This window comes from Aythya marila, assembly GCF_965140915.1.
Source record: "Aythya marila genome assembly, chromosome: 13".
NCBI lineage: Eukaryota > Metazoa > Chordata > Aves > Anseriformes > Anatidae > Aythya > Aythya marila.
Window position 1 is genome coordinate 19,965,698 of NC_139054.1, and position 17,731 is coordinate 19,983,428.

General features: G+C 41.7%; 2 protein-coding genes across 7 annotated transcripts in view; one reads left to right on the top strand and one right to left on the bottom strand.

Moving 5' to 3' along the window:
- The window catches only part of TENM1 (teneurin transmembrane protein 1), a 328,347-nt gene extending 324,588 nt beyond the window's left edge, over positions 1–3,759 (top strand). The window contains exons 30-31 of the mRNA XM_082770995.1: positions 169–311; positions 1,701–3,759. Coding sequence (XP_082627121.1) covers positions 169–311; positions 1,701–2,459 — 902 coding nt within the window. The 3' untranslated portion in view covers positions 2,460–3,759. The remainder of the gene's footprint in view (positions 1–168; positions 312–1,700) is intronic.
- Positions 3,760–8,387: 4,628 nt separating this feature from the next.
- SH2D1A (SH2 domain containing 1A) overlaps positions 8,388–17,731 on the bottom strand; it is a 41,655-nt gene continuing 32,311 nt past the window's right edge. For 3 of the 6 annotated variants that reach the window (XM_082770633.1, XM_082770634.1, XM_082770632.1), the window contains 3 exons: positions 12,170–12,233; positions 10,637–10,772; positions 9,405–10,310 (listed from right to left, as the gene is read on the bottom strand). In XM_082770633.1, the coding sequence (XP_082626759.1) occupies positions 10,252–10,310; positions 10,637–10,772; positions 12,170–12,233 (259 nt within the window). In that variant the 3' untranslated portion in view covers positions 9,405–10,251. Of the gene's footprint in view, positions 8,439–9,402; positions 10,311–10,636; positions 10,773–12,169; positions 12,234–13,337; positions 14,366–17,731 lie in introns of those variants that run through there. The other 3 variants (XM_082770631.1, XM_082770636.1, XM_082770635.1) reach the window with 3 other exon arrangements.

Genomic DNA, 17,731 nt, shown 5'->3' on the forward strand with positions numbered 1-17,731 from the left:
TGTTTTCTAAAATAAATGCTATAACCAGTACTAAAAACAAAAATTGATGTGAAATCATGATTTCTGAATAGCTTGAATTTCTGTAAACTACACGCACTTTTTCTAGGATTTATATGTCTCATTGCCTGAATATTTATTTATTTTTTTACTTATTTATTTATTTTGTAGATATTGGAAGTTGGCTAGAGCTGTTTGGTTTCCAGTTGCACAATGTACTACCTGGGTTCCCAAAACCGGAGATAGAAGCTTTGGAGACAACATATGAACTTCTACAGCTTCAAACAAAAACCCAAGAGTGGGATCCTGGAAAGGTTAGCATAAACTCTGTTCAACTGCTTCTATTTCTGAAGTGAGCAATTTGGTTAGAAAATGCTGATTAACAAGGAAACAATGTAACTGTTTTTTCAACATGATAGACAAGGCAAATAATAGTCTAACTATGCATTATTTACTGGCATCAGATTCGAGTTTTAAAGAGAAACTTCTAGGAACACAGTGAAGAAACTTCAAAGCAAAATGATAAAACGTTTGTGCACAAATTGAACTGCAAAATTTTATGGAATTAAAGAATTAAAACACCAAGTTTTTGTCTTTGATAGCAAAGAAGCCATAGAGAGCAAAGAAGCCAAAATCACCAAGAGTAGAAACAGCTTTACAAGTCTGTTTCTCTGCATAGCCTTTGCAGGAAAACAGAAACCTTGCTGTGGATTTGAGGGGGAGTCTGTAAAACTCAAACCCCAGAGCTTGTTTTCACTAAGAAGAGACATGCAGCAGCTTACAGGGTCTAGCAATCAATGTGACTGCAACAGGACCAACTATGGATGTTCTGAGAAGGTGTTCATGTTTTGCATTTAACCATAAGAGCATCTGTTAACACAGAGGTATAATTTTACAAAGGAGAGAAAAGATGCCTTCCTCTAATGTAGTCAGGAAAAGGAAGTATAAATAGTTGTGAGTTCACATCAGCAGCGTATAGTGCGCTTCTTTTCCCATTCAGAGATGACTGCACAGTGTGCAGAGGGCTGGAGAGTCAGAGCTGGTTCCAAATTTAGGAGCATGTCCAAGTAAAATTATCACTGAGATATTAAAGGAGCTATTACAAAGGCACAGGAAGATTATTGTGATAGGTATACTGTAAAAAGACAAATAGACAGTTGGAGGGAGATTTCTTTGCCACAATGGAGAGGAAGATCTACAGATCTGATGAACTTCCCTTGTTCCTATTGTTCTAGTGTTCTGAGACCTTCACAGCTTGATTTCCTTAAAGAATTGGCTATAAAACTGTTTCTGCTGTTTTACAGAAGACATAACGAGACACACAGAGACCTAGTGATTTGCCTAGAATCATGTGAGAGAGTACAGTTTTGAATTCAGGTTTCCGCTTGCCTATAAGTTGAAAGTCCAGCCATTAGAGTGGCAATTCAAGAAGGGGAGGAAGAAAAAAGGAAGGATAAGAGTGAGAACAGCATTTGTGATAAACATGTTTTCCACTTGTTTTCTAGAAACTAAAGAGTCCAAGAGACAGAAAGTGATAGGTGATTAGAAAGCCTGTGCAAATACCCAGGCTCTGTAGATGCACAAGATGTTTTGTGAAAGAATTGGAGATCCATTTTAAGCAGCTAAGATATTGGTAGGAACTGTGACACACCATGAAGAACTACAAGATTCCTCTCCTGCAAACTTTGTGTTTTCTTTTCCAGACTATCCTTGGTATTCAGTGTGAGCTACAAAAACAACTCCGAAACTTTATATCCTTGGATCAACTTCCTATGACACCCAGTTATAGTGATGGCAAGTGCTATGAGAGCGTGAAGCAACCAAGGTTTGCAGCTATTCCTTCAGTGTTTGGGAAAGGCATCAAATTTGCTATCAAGGATGGTATAGTGACAGCGGACATTATCGGTGTGGCTAATGAGGACAGCCGGCGCATCGCTGCCATACTCAACAACGCTCACTATCTGGAGAACCTGCACTTCACCATAGAGGGCCGAGACACGCACTACTTTATCAAGTTGGGGTCTCTGGAGGAAGATTTGGCCCTAATTGGCAACACCGGAGGACGACGCATCCTGGAGAATGGCATCAACGTCACAGTGTCACAGATGACTTCCGTGATCAATGGGAGGACTAGACGCTTCGCTGACATACAGCTCCAGCACGGCGCACTGTGCTTTAACGTTCGGTATGGAACAACAGTAGAAGAAGAAAAGAACCATGTCTTAGAGATAGCCAGGCAGAGAGCTGTGACTCAGGCCTGGACTAAGGAGCAGAGACGGCTGCAGGAAGGGGAAGAAGGGATTAGGGCATGGACAGACGGAGAGAAACAGCAGCTTCTAAGCACTGGGCGGGTACAAGGCTATGATGGATATTTTGTTTTGTCTGTGGAGCAGTATCTCGAACTTTCTGACAGTGCCAATAATATTCACTTTATGAGACAGAGTGAAATAGGCAGAAGGTAACAAAGAAAACCTCTGCCTTTGCGTCACCAAAGACTGCCTGTTTTTAAACGTAAAATGGTTTATTGTATTGGTTTTTCTAGATCAGAACTCTGTATATATAAATATAGAGGAAAAAAAACATATCCAACTGCCTTTAAATGTGACAGAAGATGGTATTTTAATATTGTTCGTTTAACTCTTTGAGAGATGACAGTGGAGATTTTTAGTTCTTGTGTGGCAGTATTCAAACCTTTCAGAAGCAGAGCTAATAGCTGCATGAGAGCACGAACAGCCCGGGGTGAGAGCACGCATCCAAGCAGGGCAGGTGAGAGCGCAGCGTGCTCTGCCTTCTTCTAAAGAAACACCACTTCTTTTCCGTTGCTGTTGATTTAGTAACTCACCAGTTATTTAAAAGGTTACAGAGCCCAATTCTGTAGCCTGTATTTACTGGGCAGTTTTATCCCATTGAGATCTCCCATAGGTTCAAGGGATTGCATACAAAACCCAGACTGTGTATGGAAACTTTGTCATTGCTCATCAACACTGCACATGTCATTTGTCACAGCTGTGATCTAAGGGATTTTCTAACCTGGAAAACCCAACTTTTATTAGACACAGTTTGTAAGTATTTTTATGGATACAGCTCATAGAAGCTGTATATGAGCTTCGCCTTTGCTAGATTGTGGCCACCTCTCATTCAGTCAGTGAAGAAAACCACGTTGCATCTCTGTTCACACACGGGAGTTTCTCTCCTGGTTCCCTTGGTGTGGGGTTGTGCTGGAGTCCAGCAACACAGTGCAGCTGCAGATCCTCCTGGCGGAGGGGAGCGGGGTCACACTGCAGCGTTGGGGTTCAGCCAGGTACCAGAGATGGCCAAAACAGCCCTGCGAGCACGGTAGTCAACAGGGGTCTCCCCCCTGACATCAGCAGGCTTTGGATTAGGCTTTATCTCAATGCTTTTGGGACAACCTCTGTTATTCAGCTGGGAGGGTTCGCGTGTATGCAATTTGTAGCCGTGCAGGATCAGTCCTGCCTATAGTCATTGGGTCAGGACTCTTCTTCTCACAGATCATTTGGAAGTTATAGTGGTGTTGGGTTTAGGCATCATGTTATTTTCATCTCAAATTGATAATCCCGTTGTATTACTCATTTTGCGGAGTCTGAAGAAGATTGATGGGTTGGAAGTTGATGAACCTGTGTGGATAGTACATATGTTGATAAACGTAGAACATTTTGGGGATGACTCTTCACTTTTCAGCTCAATATCTAGAGCACATAGAAAAGCATTATATTGCATGGGCAGAAATTTTTATTTCCCAAGGTATCGTGCTGCTGGCACAGTTATTTCATAGCAGAGTAGGTGATCCTTCTTTTCGCTTGTCATTTTTAAAAGATCTGATTAGCTTGGGCGGGGGGCGGGCACATGGGGGGGATAGGTAACCACATTTCCTTTACTGACTTTCCAAGGAAGCTAGAAGTCTTGTTATAGAGCCTGTGTATCCGTAACAGTGATGTTATTGCACATTTCTTTCAAAACAGACTTAGTAAATATATTGAAACAATTTCTGCTCAGATTTCCTGAAGCCAACAAAGTGCTTTCTTTGTCTCCCTTTCTTTCCTTTTTCTTTTTTTTTTTTTCTCTTGTTTTTGGGCAGGTGGAGCAGACTGTAACAAAGTTAGGGATGAGCCTGAACTGGAACCTGAGACCTGGATCCTCCAGGATTTGGCCTCAGGTCCCAGCCTTGTGCCTCCAGCATCTCTTCCCTGACTCCCTCTGTTCCCCAGGGGAGCCAGACCAGCTTTGGGGGTCTGGGATGTGGCTGGGCGAGAGCCAGACCCAAAACCACCTTCTGCCCACAGCCAGGGGGGCCTGCGGACCAAAACCTGCACATACACACCTTGCTCAGGCTCATCACTAACAATTGTACAGAATTTGGAGCTGATGACATCCAGTTTTGACAGCTCTGATTGCCGCAATTTTCCATAAAAATCATGGAGAATTTGAATACCTCCACGCCAGCCTAAAAATGGACCTTAAAATCCTTGAGCCTCTAATATGCTTTTAATCAATGGAAGAATAATTTATTAATTGTATATAGAGAGTGCATTCATAAACGTGATGATGTATTTTATCACTGATCCAAGATGTCAAATATTAGAGTCTATTTTACTTATATTTTAAGCAATTATACTTTTTTGCAATTCACTAATGACGTATCATTTTCAAACTGCTTTAAATATCCATTATAAACAAATATTTGAAGCTATTAGATTTACCTTGAACTGTGCATTTCTAGTATGTAATACATATTTAGTTAGTTGTGCCTTTAGTTTCTTAAAGTTATATTTGTATTATATGCAGGAAATGCACTTTGTATTACCTAAAGCTGTGTTTTTTAATACTGCCTTGATTACTGTTGTTCTCATATTATGCCAAAAGGTCAAAGAGTGAAATGTGTTTGTCTCTGAAAGTCAATTTGGCATTTTTCCAGTTCCTGGGTGGATATTTTTGAACAATATTTCTTACAAGCATATGGATGTCTAAAAAATTACATGATATTATGTGGCCCTGTTACAAAAGAAAAAAGGGCTTTCATCATAACAGTGTCAGTAATTTAGGAAGCTAAAAATAATGTTGTGTTGAGATGACAGTACTAAAGAAATAGTATTGATAAATGAGCACTGGAGACTGAAGTCATAGCTCCATGTGGGCCAGCCAGCAGTGAGTCGTGAGAACTGTAACTATAGCAAACAGCTTTGGACCATCTTATTCATGAACAACCTCAGATGGAGGCAGGGAATATTTCAGTCTCCATTTTCTTTTTCTAGTAGTTAGAATAATTTCTGAGTGTTGTTGTTTTGTAGTTTCCCTTTTTTGTTATTTTCCTTTTTTGTTTGCTTTTTTACTATTATTATTTTGCACTATAGCCTAGAGATCCAAGTGAGAAAAAGCAAAAAAAAAAAAAAATGGCATGCAAATTTGTATTGTTCTTTAGATCAGATAATTTGATGCTAGCATTCTGCACTGCAAACAAGGTTCTGAAAGTGGAAAAAAATAAAATAATGAAATGAAATAAATTAAAATAAAATAACATAACAAAATAAAATAATCACTATTGCACACTATCCTGTAGCAAAGTACCTACCATGAGAAATATATGCTATATTTTTTATGACAGCCAAACCAGTAATGTGTGCAAGTAATGTTTCCTTTGTTTTCATATTTATTTAGCAAGTCTTGAACATTTCAAAGCTATAAATATATATATAGATATATATGTAGAGCATAGCCAAATAAATATATATGAACTGGTCAATGTGCAACTGGGTATACCCATTCTAGCCGTTTAGTTTGGGCTCCTCAAGGTCCTCTCAGTGGTGGCCGCTCCCTGCCCTGCAGTCCCTGCCGATTGTCTCGGGTGGTTGGTGGTGTTGGAAGCCAAGGCACAGATCCCGAGGCAAAAGCATTTAGGCAAAGGAACTGCTATTTCAGCGGAAGGAAAATGAGATGGGCAGAGTCCTGTCGAGGCATTAGTTTGCTCTGGGGAGCTGCCCAAGGAAGTGGTGTTTGGCTCAGGCTGCCGCAGCCGGCCATAAGGGTTTCCCCAGCAAATGCTGACTGTTACTCAAACCTGTCCTTGATGCAAACCATTACCAGATCAGACGCGTCCCGACCATAAGGAGAATCGCTTCTCAGCAGAAACAGGGAACGGTGGCGTCCGACGAATGTGGATGTGTCCAGGCATTCAGCGCCTGCCATTCTTTGTCTAAGGAAACGTGTTCGACAGTTATTGGTTTTTCCTTAGATCTCGTGGTGGACTTTAGCCTTTTAATAAATGTTAGTATATCAGATTGTGTCCTTGACAATATTTTACTTGTATGAACCATGATAACACATTAAAATCTTCATACTCTTCAGGCAGAAGTGTCAATAAAAGAGAAAGAGAAGCATAGCATACAATATATGTCAAAGTAATGTTCTTTTTTCGCTTTCTCATGAACAGTAAAATGTTTACAATGTATGCCAAGATCTTCAGTTTCTGTCTCACACCAGTTACAGGTTCTGATCTTACAGACATTGTGTTATAATGGCCTTGTTGCTAGGAAACAATAGGTCCCAATTTTTTAATTCCTGCTCTAACTCCTGTGCTGAATAGTGACTGGATACTGTACAGGTTTATGTTACATGGCTGCAGTTAAATGGTCTGATACATTTTGCTCTGGGTTTCAGGCCAGAAGCATGCATTTTCTACAAGAACATCCCAGCAACATGCTGTAAATATTAAAAGTTAATATATTATGTGTTGATATTTGAAAAAGAAAGTACTTTGACTATTTCATTTTTAAAAAATAAAGGTGCAAACTGATAACGTGTGACATTGTCTCTGTTGACACCGTGTCATTAAAAAGTGTACAGTAAAATAAGGGCTTCAAACAGCATTGCTTGATGTAAAAGCTGCAAGGGTGTTGCCAGCAATATCTAATTATACTTCTGATTCACCAAAGTTCATGCATATAACTCTGATAGCACTACCTGCAAAATCACAGCCTGTTTCTGCATACCATACAGTTTCCTAAACTTGATCAGAGTAAACGTGAGCATCAAAAAAAATGCTGCTCAATGCCTCTGCACTCCCCACAAATGCATGGATGAAGGTGGTAGGGGACAAGCAGCACAGCTGAAGCATCTGCATGTTCAGTAGCTCTGATTTCCTGGCCTCCTTCAAGTAGGTGGTGATGAATGTGTACGCACATAAGAAAAAATAAATAAATTAAAAATTAAATAACACATGCAGCCCAGAGGAGGAGAGAGTGAACTGGAGGGGCAGGAGGAGTGTTTAAGGCTAAAGGAAAAGGTATGTGGTGAAAATCAGATTGGAGCAGCTGGGCTGGGTGCTAACCCAGTGTGAGGGCAATGTTGGATGAGGAGGAAGCAAGGCCGAAGGGCTGCTGTAGTAGAAATGGGAAAAAAAAAATAATACCCTGACAATGGTATTGGTTTAGTGCTGCAGGTAGCCTGTCCCTGCCCCAGCCAGGGAGCAGGGGAGATTCTGGTAGAGGCTGAAGCAGGGGGATCAGCAGCAGCCTGCAGGGAGCAGCAGTATCACCTGTGCCAGCCCCCATTGAAGACACCAAACCAGTGGCAGAGGCAGGAGCACAAGGGCTGGACGAGGATAGGGCAGAGTAATGGGGCCGTATCCCTGTGTCGCGGAGCCCAAAGGGGCTGGCAGGAAGGAAAAAGGTCCTTCAGATGTTTCCCGATTAAATTGTGTCCACAAAATGGGGAGCTGCTTTTTAAAGGACCTGTAGATTTTCATACTAAAGTCAATGAATGAAATCTTGGTATTTTCCGTATTACTGTTCTTATAACCAAATGCCAACGCCTTGTCTCATGGGTAGCATGAACTTCTCTGACTGTTTGCACCTTGATTAAGCCTACAGCAATTCCAGGCTCCTGGGAACCCAAAAGAAACAATACAAACAAGCCACTGTCTTAATAATTCACATCAGAAACTGAAACAAAATTCTCAGCTTTAAACAAAAAATGACATCTTCTGGCCTGTTTTATGTAGTATTTTTAAAATAACAATGCACTTCTGGATTCACCCATAGTCAAGACAGTTAGCCTTAGCTCACTGCACCACAGAGCTGCTGTTGTATGGCAGGATTTGCACCACACAGCACCGACAGCCTTGGCTTGTGACATTTCTACAGGGAACAGCCCTTGGGCACAGTGCTTCCCACCGCATTTATCACCATGACAAAATCATCTGCCACTTCCAAGCACTCCTTTCTTGGTTCCTCTGTCCCAGGAGAGGCCAGCCTAAAGCAGGCTGTGTCCAGACACAGCACTTGGAAAGCAAAAGGGCTCTGCCAGGAAGCCCACAGGGCACGCACTCTGCTTACACGCCAGCGGGTCAGTTTGCACCAGGTTTGCAGGAACACAGAACCAGAGCAGCCACAGACTATCCGCCGCAGGTGTACAGCAAACCAGGAAACCTTCAAGGCACAGACAAGGAGTAAAACATTCAATCAGCACACCCGACAGAAAACCAGCTGGTGCTGGATGTTGCACTCAGTGCTGGTAATGTTCAGTTCAGAATCTCCATGGCTGACATCTGCTGAATTATGTAACAATATTTTAAAAAATATATGTAACAAGGAGGCACAGTGCAAAACATATACACACACTGTAAAATATGATTTGAAGGGGAGGGGAGGCAGGACATCTCACTACAAATGAAATGTGGCCTTAATTTAGACAGACATTGAGTAATGAACTACAAGCATCACAAATTTGCAACAGCACTGTCCACTGCTTCCTGTTATCACAGGACTCTTTATTTATTGTATTTATTCCCATTCAGGGTTTACAAGGAGCATTTTGTCCTTCAAATGAATGTTTTATTGCTTGCACTTCTGTCTCTCTTTCATACACAGCCACTTATAGGAAGGGGAAAATAAAAATAAATAATAATAATAAAAAAAACTTCTCAAATCCAAACATAAATGCTGCATGGAGCAGCCAAACCTTGCTGAATGCCCATGCCAGCAGCCTGTTTAGCTCTTTGCTAATAAGTAAAAATCTTTTTACCTATTAGCACAAGGTTCCAGTCTTCTAAGCTGCACAGAAGAACTTGGAAGTATACGCATTAAACATTTATCCAAAGCACCCTATGAGTGGTTATGCAATGTTTACAGATGTTGTTTGGTTGTGGTTCTTTTTTTTTTTTTTTTTTTTTTTTTAATATATTTTTGTCATCCATTTGCAGTCACTGTAGTCTTGTGCTATGGAAAGAAGTGCAGGAGAATCACACTTTTTGATAGTTAGGACCATTTGAGCTAGTTAAAGCATGACTAACAGCAACACAAACCAACAGCGTTGTAGGACATCAAGTCTGTTCACAAGTGTTTCCTACTGTCTGACAATTCAGGCAGGACACTGAGTTTAAAAGGCAAGTGCTCCAATTCTGCAAGCTGACAAGTGCTGTGGATGTAAACCTTTCCCACAGGAGCTCAGCAGCAGCAGCATACAAACACACACAATGTGGAAAGAAACAAAAATATCATTCAAAAATAATTTATTTTTTAAAAATTATATGCAGTAGGTGGGTTTTTTTTCAAGTACAGAGAATATCTAAAAAACAAAGAATTATGTTCTTCACTACTTGTTCTCATCTACTCAGCACATTGCTAAAGCTTTGAAGTGTCTTCACAAGCTATAAATTTTGTATATGGAGGCAGTGCTGGCTGGTTCTGGTGATTTACAGAGTGCCCAGTAAGATGGGAGAAGTGGGGATCCTCCTGGGGCCACATCTAGAATATTTTTGGCCTTGTATGAATGAAAGTCACACAGACAGCAAGTCTGTGTTCAAGGCAAGGACACCTCAATATAAACCATTTTTCTAAGCCTACAGAAGGGGTGTTGCCCAGTTTTGCATAAATTTCAACCAGAACAAAGCACAGAAGAGTCCAAATTCAAGTCATGTAAAACAGAGGAAATAGTCTTGAGGTGAGAAAATATTTTGCACTTAGGATTACAAAGAGAAAAAAAAAAAAAAAAAGATATGACACCATTTAGTAGTTGATTTTTTTGTCTTCTCTCTTTAAAAAAAGAAAAAAAAAAGAAAAGAAAAGAAAAAAATAATTCAAAACATTCTGAAACCAAAAACTTCTAAACCTTGAGATAGAAATACTATGAAACACATTTCTGCAAATGTTACAGGAAAACTCACAGAGTTGTATTTACTATCGTATAGCTTGTTCTGTTCTAGAGCACGGACTAGAGGCAGCACTGGAAGGTACAGTCATGTCACTCTGGGAAATGGCTTCGTGCTGGCTGCAGGTAGAAGTCACGGCTGTCATTTCTCCCTAAAGAAAAATAATCACAAAAATACAGAAGGATGAACACTGCAAGAAAAAGGACAGATCAGATGAACCATCCCTACAAGAGCCACAGTGGTAGGGAGGGCAGGTAGCCACCTCCTGAGTTATCACTCAGGAATACATACACCAGAGTATCAGGAATACATATTCAAAAACAATTTTCTCATCACACTGACAGCCCCTAATAAGTCACATTTTTGGCAGTGCCCTGGTGCTGGCTCGTTTAGGCTAACACTGCAAACAGGCCCAAGACCTCCATCCCCACCATAGAGGGCCCTGCTCAGCTGAGTCTCCCTACACCCCATGGGTACCTGGGGGACATGCAACATTTGCATGGTTGATGACGGGGTGCTGCAGGGGTGTGATGATGCCTTGGTTAGGTTTCTGGAAGGCCGAAATGAGGTTGTGCACTTTCCGAAAGAGCCGCCGGTGGACCCCAGGCGCCGTCTGTGAAGCCAAAGGCAAGAGATGAGGGGACACCGGTGCTCAGGGTCATGATGCAGAACGTTTGTCCTCAGAAATGCAACTACATCCAGGGACAGAGCCAGCCCTTCCCTCAGCCCCCTCCGCCTGCCAGCTTAAAGCAAGCTAATGAGCTGTGGGTGCTCTCCTCCCACCCCGGTGCACAGTGGCCTCCCCACACCAGGAGAGGTTTCACGCTGTGGAGGTAGGAGGCTGGGAGAGGGATAATTTCCTAATCACCACAACAAGACAAACCCAGAGCCTGTGGTGCTTGTTAGGCACATTTCTGGACACCTGTGTTGTGAAACACAGATAAAGTTTTCCTCAACACAACCAGGAAAAGCCTAAGACCCATGTGCAAAAAGCCAGTAGAGGTCATAGGAGGAGCCGTAGCAGGCCCAACACTAGACACTGCAGTGACAGGGCCACACCACAGCCCTGCCCAGGGAACTCCCTCAGCAGTCAGAGGACCCTGGGGGTCCCAGCACCTGTCTGGGCACCAATGCTTGTCCCAGCCCTCCTGGGCAGCACAAACCCTCAGGGTTTGCTCCCAGGGCCTTACAGGAATAAATGAGTGAAATCTTCCTCACGCCGCTTCCAAGGCGGATCATTAGGTACTCTGCAGTAATGTGAGTTGGTTTTATTCCCTGACCTGATTCTGAGTAACACCAGAGCACTACAGCCAATTCTGTTATCACAATGGCCAAGGCATTATGCCTGTCTAGCAACTTTTTATGTTTGCATATTGGTGTTCATTAAGGTGCAAACAGAAAAATAATTACAGAGTAATACGCTGACTACATACAAAGAACAAGACTTTCATAAAAGAAATAAAGCCAGCATCCAGATTCCAACAACCTCAATTGTTCTCTGTATTACAAATAGTGTCACGCTGCACCTGCACAACCAGTTTCTTATCGTGTGTGTGAAAACAGAATTTGTAACAAGTTTTGGCTACCATATATACCATATTGCACCTTTGATAAATTAATCTGAAGAGAAATTAAGTTTAAAACACTGTACATTGAAAAGTATTTCTTTAAATATGCTGGTGTTCATGGTATGTGAGATAGAAAGGAATTGAATACTGCTTGTGCTTGTCAAATTATAAAAACACAATATTTTTGCAATTTAAAATGATGCAAAATAATGCACTAATGCATTATGCAATAGCTGAAATGTAAGAGGGAATTAATTTATGAGTTCAAAATTGTCAGAAGTGGCACCAAGACATCTTAGTGATAGGCTCATTCAAGATCATTACCTTCAACGAAAATCAGACTTTGCAGAAACATGAATAATTTGAATATATTTCATTCAATCAATACTAATACTAAACAGGATAGATAAGTTTTTTGGAAGAGAAAAAGAGAAGTACACACCTCAGCACTCCAGGACCCAGTTTCTGTCTTGGACACTCTGTAGGTATAAACGTAACCCTGATGCCTGCAAAAAACAAACAAAAAACAGATATTTATTACTCATTTCTACTGCTAGGTTTCACTCTAGTAGGGGGAATTGGTTCATCTGATGACCTTTCTTTAACAATAAGCTCACCCATAAACATTCTAGGCCAATAGAAAATTGAGACACAGACCAGAAACGATCTTCAGCCCACTGGTGTTTTTTGGTTTTTGGTTTTTGGATGAGGGAATTGGTCTGTCTCAGATCTATTTTAGCAATCTTCAGTTATTCCAAGTTAAGTGACAATGCTCCGATTCCTGCCTCAGTGTTTTTATTTATTTTATTTTTTTCAGTGACCTCCTTTTACGGACAAACACCAGGCATACTTTGCCTGGAAAAAAGAAAATGTGAATTATTGGCATATAATCTTGCTGGTCTATGATTTATTTAAATGCAGATGTTCCCAGAAGCAATAACATGACTGTAACTTATTTGAAAAGCTAGAACCACAAAATCCAGGTAAATTACTTTTTGCCTCATGAGTACATTCCTAATTCTCAAACACTGACAAAAGAGTTTTATAAGAGTGTGAAATCTTCTGTCTTTTCAAATCTAATTTGACTCCTTCGAGAATAAGGAGTCGTACATTAACAGCATAAGGCATACCAACATCCAGCCACAGTCCTGCTTCTTTTAAAAACTCAATACAGTGAATAATTTACATGGTAGATTATTACACCAATATCCAAAATTTAACTTGGAAGCAGAGAAAACTGATGGTAGTTCCAAAATTAGTTTAGATGATATCAGATAAAAAAGACCATGTATTATATTACATAGATTTACACTAATATACAGCAGGATTTTAGGGACTGTTCACTATTTCAGTATAAATTCTTATTCTTTAGGAAAAAAAAAAAAAAAAAAAAAAAAAGAAAGAAAAAGAAAAAAGAAAAAAGAAAAAAACTACATTTCTTTCCAATTATACAGAGTATTATAGTAGTTATTACAAAATAGCAGAAACCATCAATGACACAGATACCGTATGATTGTAATTACTTACACTCCATGTCACGGCTCCTGGATAAATTCTTGTTAAAAAGTCATTAAAGCAACCTCTGCAAAGCAGTCTCTGGTATAATTTACCTGAGCGGGAAGCTGTTAACAGTTGTCACACTGCTATAACCCCATGAAGCAGGAGCAAAAATCCCTGTCGTGATTTGTGAGCTCTCTCCACCACCGCTCAACTCCTGGCACGATGACATTCGGAGGCGTGCGACGTGCTGCCACTCCCTCCCGTCAGGGCTGCTGCGGGGGCAAGCTCCCCGTACACCAACGGAGGTGCCGGCCTCCTCCAGGTGCAACCACATCACCACCTCACACACCAATTGGTCTTGCGTCCCCACAGACACGGCTTTCTGCCTGTTGCCATGTGGACCTTAAAGGTGGCTGGCTGTGCTCACCTGTTGGGAACCGATGGAAGAAAACAGCTGCCTCTGCTTCCCCCAGCAAGCCCAGTTGCTTCAGCGCTTTGGGGACTTTTGGAGGGGCCCAAAAAGAGCCTTTGGTGTGAAAACCCCACTGGGGTTGCAAAATGAGGGAAGGATACAGAAGGACGGCACTGCTTGCCCATCTGTCCCATGGCACTGTAACTACCCTGGTCAGGCCTCACCTCAAGTACTGTATCCAGTTCTGGGCTTCCCAGCACAAAAAAGACAGGGATCTCCTGGAGAGTCCAGCGGAGGGCCACAAAGATGATACAGGGCCTGGAGCATCTCCCCTATGAGGAGAGGCTGAGAGACCTGGGTCTGTTCAACCTTGAGAAAAGAAGACTGAGAGGGGGATTTTATCAATGTTTATAAATACCTTAAGTGTGGGAAGCAAAAGGATATTGCCAACCTCATTTCAGTGGCTTGTGGGGACAAGACAAGGGGTAATGGCCACAAGATGGAGCGCAAGAAGTTCTGCACCAACATGGAAAAGAACTTCACGGTGAGGGTGACAGAGCACTGGAACAGGCAGGTTGTGGAGTCTCCTTCTCTGGAGATATTCAAGGCCCGTCTGGACGCCTACCTGGGCAACCTGCTGTAGGGAACCTGCTTTAGCAGGGAGGTTGGACATGATGATCTCTTGAGGTCCCTTCCAACCCATACAATTCTGGGATTTCAGTCTCCCATTTTAGACAACTTTGTACTATCATGTCCTTTCTTAAAACCTCCGGGAGCCTATGTAGTCAGTGTTTCAAGAGCAGCCCTATCTGTCTGAAAATGACAAGGATCTTTCCTTCATCTGGGCACAGAGATCACCAGCCAAGCTGTGGTTACTGAAACTAGGATTTTACAGCCCACAGGGTGCTGGAAAATACCAGAGGCACCTTGGCATTTTGTCCCTTCTCTCTGAAGCAGCTATCTGACCAGCTCCACAATTTTTTTCTTTCAATCCTCAAAACAAGCAGGATCAGTTTGTAAAAAATCTAAACCTCACTCTCTTGCCTCCTATTTTTGATAATACCCTGCATATTACCAGGCCTTGTTCTTGGTTGTCCTGAGGCCTGCCAACTGGCCTGCCAATTGGCCTGCCAATCTCTTTAAAATCTGATTTTTCCAGAAATGGCTCAGTTGTCCAGAAAGCTGCCATCTGTTGTTTCTTTCATTATTTTCTCTTCCTATGAGACTGCATAACTTGAATTGGTTGAGAGGTTGGGGTGCTGCCCTAACTCTGAAATGTCTGATGGCTTTCAGCACTCTGCCAAGTGGGTTTGGTAAGCCAGACAAACTGAAAAATAAAGGCCAGATTAAGTAATATTCAGGACAAAGACGGGTGATATGCATATAGGTATGCAATAGATACCTATCATGCATAAAAAGAGTTCCAACTATACAATAACTCAATTAAGCCCAGAGAACACTCAAAGGATATCTCAGATAAAAGCCCCTGAGATACAGAGAAAGGAGCAAGACTTTGGGAACATGGAAGTACTGAGCACTACATGGAGTATGGGAGGGGTATGACATTCCTATCACAGCCTTGCAAGCACAAGTGGGAGCTCTGCACTCATCTGGCAAATCTACATTTTTTCCCAGAAGAGGAAATAATGTGAGGCATGAAGGGGGGTTACTGCACTTAAGATGAAAAACACAATGTTATCATCTGTTGGCTCTGAAGCCATCAGCAAACAAAGCCAGAACAGAACAGAACAGTGATGGCCCAGGCCCACCACCTACCACGCCTGCTTTCTCTGAGGAAATGCACAAAGGATGCGTTTTGTGAAGAACATGAACAGCTAGATTTTCCCATTTTGCTACTTTCCATTGGTGTCTTTCTTTCCACAAAATGAGTTGCAGCTCTTCTGATAAGTACTCTCCTAACGAATGTGATCTTATCAAAACTTGCTGTTAAGCAGCAGGAACTTACTTCATTACCACTTCAAGGTGCTTTCTACCTTCCACGCACAAGCGAGCACACAAGTGAGCATCATGATTTTGGTATACCAAGTTCTTTTCAGTGCTACATGGGCACAGCCTCCTGCAAGAAAGCTTTTTATGATTTAAATTACCCAACTTTTACTGAGATCAGTGTGGGAAGAAGGCAGATCAAGCTGTTTTTCTTAAAAACAAAAATTAAACATAAAAATTAAAACTGAGGTTATGTAGAACACCGCCTCCAAATAGCAAAATACATCAGGAAAAAGTATTTACTGGAGCTTAGACAGAAGAAAATCCCCAGCCACCATTAGGAGACAGCTCCGTTTTCTTTATTTTAGTCAATTCATGACACAAATGAAGGCTTCTAGTGTGACACAATGTTCTTGTATGTGGTGTGGGGACTAGCTATAACCAAAAGCCAGGTATTGGGTGACACCAGTCGCGTGGGGCCTCTCACACAGACCTCCTTTGAGGTCATTGCCTGGTCAGATGCAGGCCAGATCCACCTCAACCTGAGTATAGTGACCTAAACTTGTCTCCTTGCTGGAGAAAATCAACAAGAGGTAGACAGATGTAATTGAGAGAAGGATTTCAGAGAGCACTCTCACAGCGACACTTACTTCCCGGCATTTCTTGGACGATGAGCATCTCCTTACAGCCAGGAAAGATCCAGCAGAAGGCTTCCCACATCCCTTCACTCGGCCCAAAGACTGCCACAAGCCTCACTCACAATTGCAAAGCTTCTCCTATGCGCCAGTGAAGTCCAAGGGATGGGAGCAATCATGAATTAATAGCATGATGAATGGGGCCCCATAGATTCGTGGTCAAAGGCAAAAAATGCCAAAATGGTGATGAAGGCAAGAAGAAAACATCAATTGCTATGAAAGTAATATTGGATAGCACTGAGGAAACAGTGCTTTGGTCACCACTAATGACTTTTTTGACTTCATTTAACATTTTTCTTCTTTCCCGATGTGTAATACCCACGGGGAACTCTTCTATCACTATCCCCATTGCAATACCATAACTGGGAAAACTTTGTCAAAGGAAATTCTCAAAAAAGTTGCTGTTGCAGGAAACAGTCCATTTTGTATGATAGCTTTCTTCTTCATAGCTAGATAATTCCTCCCAAAGAGCTACAAAGGCATCATTCACAGATGACATACTGAGACAGCATCTGTCTACCTGTCCTCTCCACTTCTCCTTTTCAACTGTGATCAGACTTGTTAAAGCAGCATTTGCTTTAACAGGTGAATAATTACAATCTTCTGTACCATTGAAATAGCCAGAGGTTATTAGCTGCATGCTGCAGCTTAAAATTAACCATGACATTTCAGCTGCATGGTGTATTTTAAAATCATTTCCAAATGTTTTGTATCTCAGTTGGGAAATTTTATTAAACTAATTTGTATTCATTTCTGGTTCCAAAATGGAACAAATATAAAGGGAGAAAGACAGAGAGATGGGGGAAAGCCATGTCAGCAATAAATGGCATCAATTTCTCCCTCTTCATATAACTTATTCTGATGTCTTTACACTGTACTAGTCAACTCCTCTTACCTGACGCATTTGTGTCTTGGACTTACCTGAGAATTTCCCTTTATGAAATTGGTTAGGGACACACAGTGGTATGGTTTATGAACAGAGGTCCAGAGCATTACATACTGCCCAAGCTCAGTTTATAACTTTGTTATAACTTTGTCACATCTCAGCCCTTTAGGCTGAAATTTTGTGTCTGGGGTGTTTGCCTTAGCCTTCTCTAAGGTACGGAGAATAGTGAAGTGCCAGTAAAGGCGACATGGTAGGAGAAACAATGCTTCATGGAAGGAAAGATGGGGAGCTGTCTCTGTGCAAGCTGGACAGGGAAACAGCATTGAAAACTGAAGTCCTGGGAGAGTCCATCTGAGTAAGGAAGAGGGTAAAGGGAGGTGAAGCCTCAGGGGACTTTAACTAGGAGACGTATAAAAAGCGAGAGGTGAGAAGGGGTGAAGACAGGTGATTTGGAAGCAAAAGAATAAACAAGGGAACAGCCCTCAGCAATGCAAGCAAAATCCACAGGCCATACAGCTGAATTCTGGGTATTATCAAAATGCTTTCCTGTCACCTTCACACTGG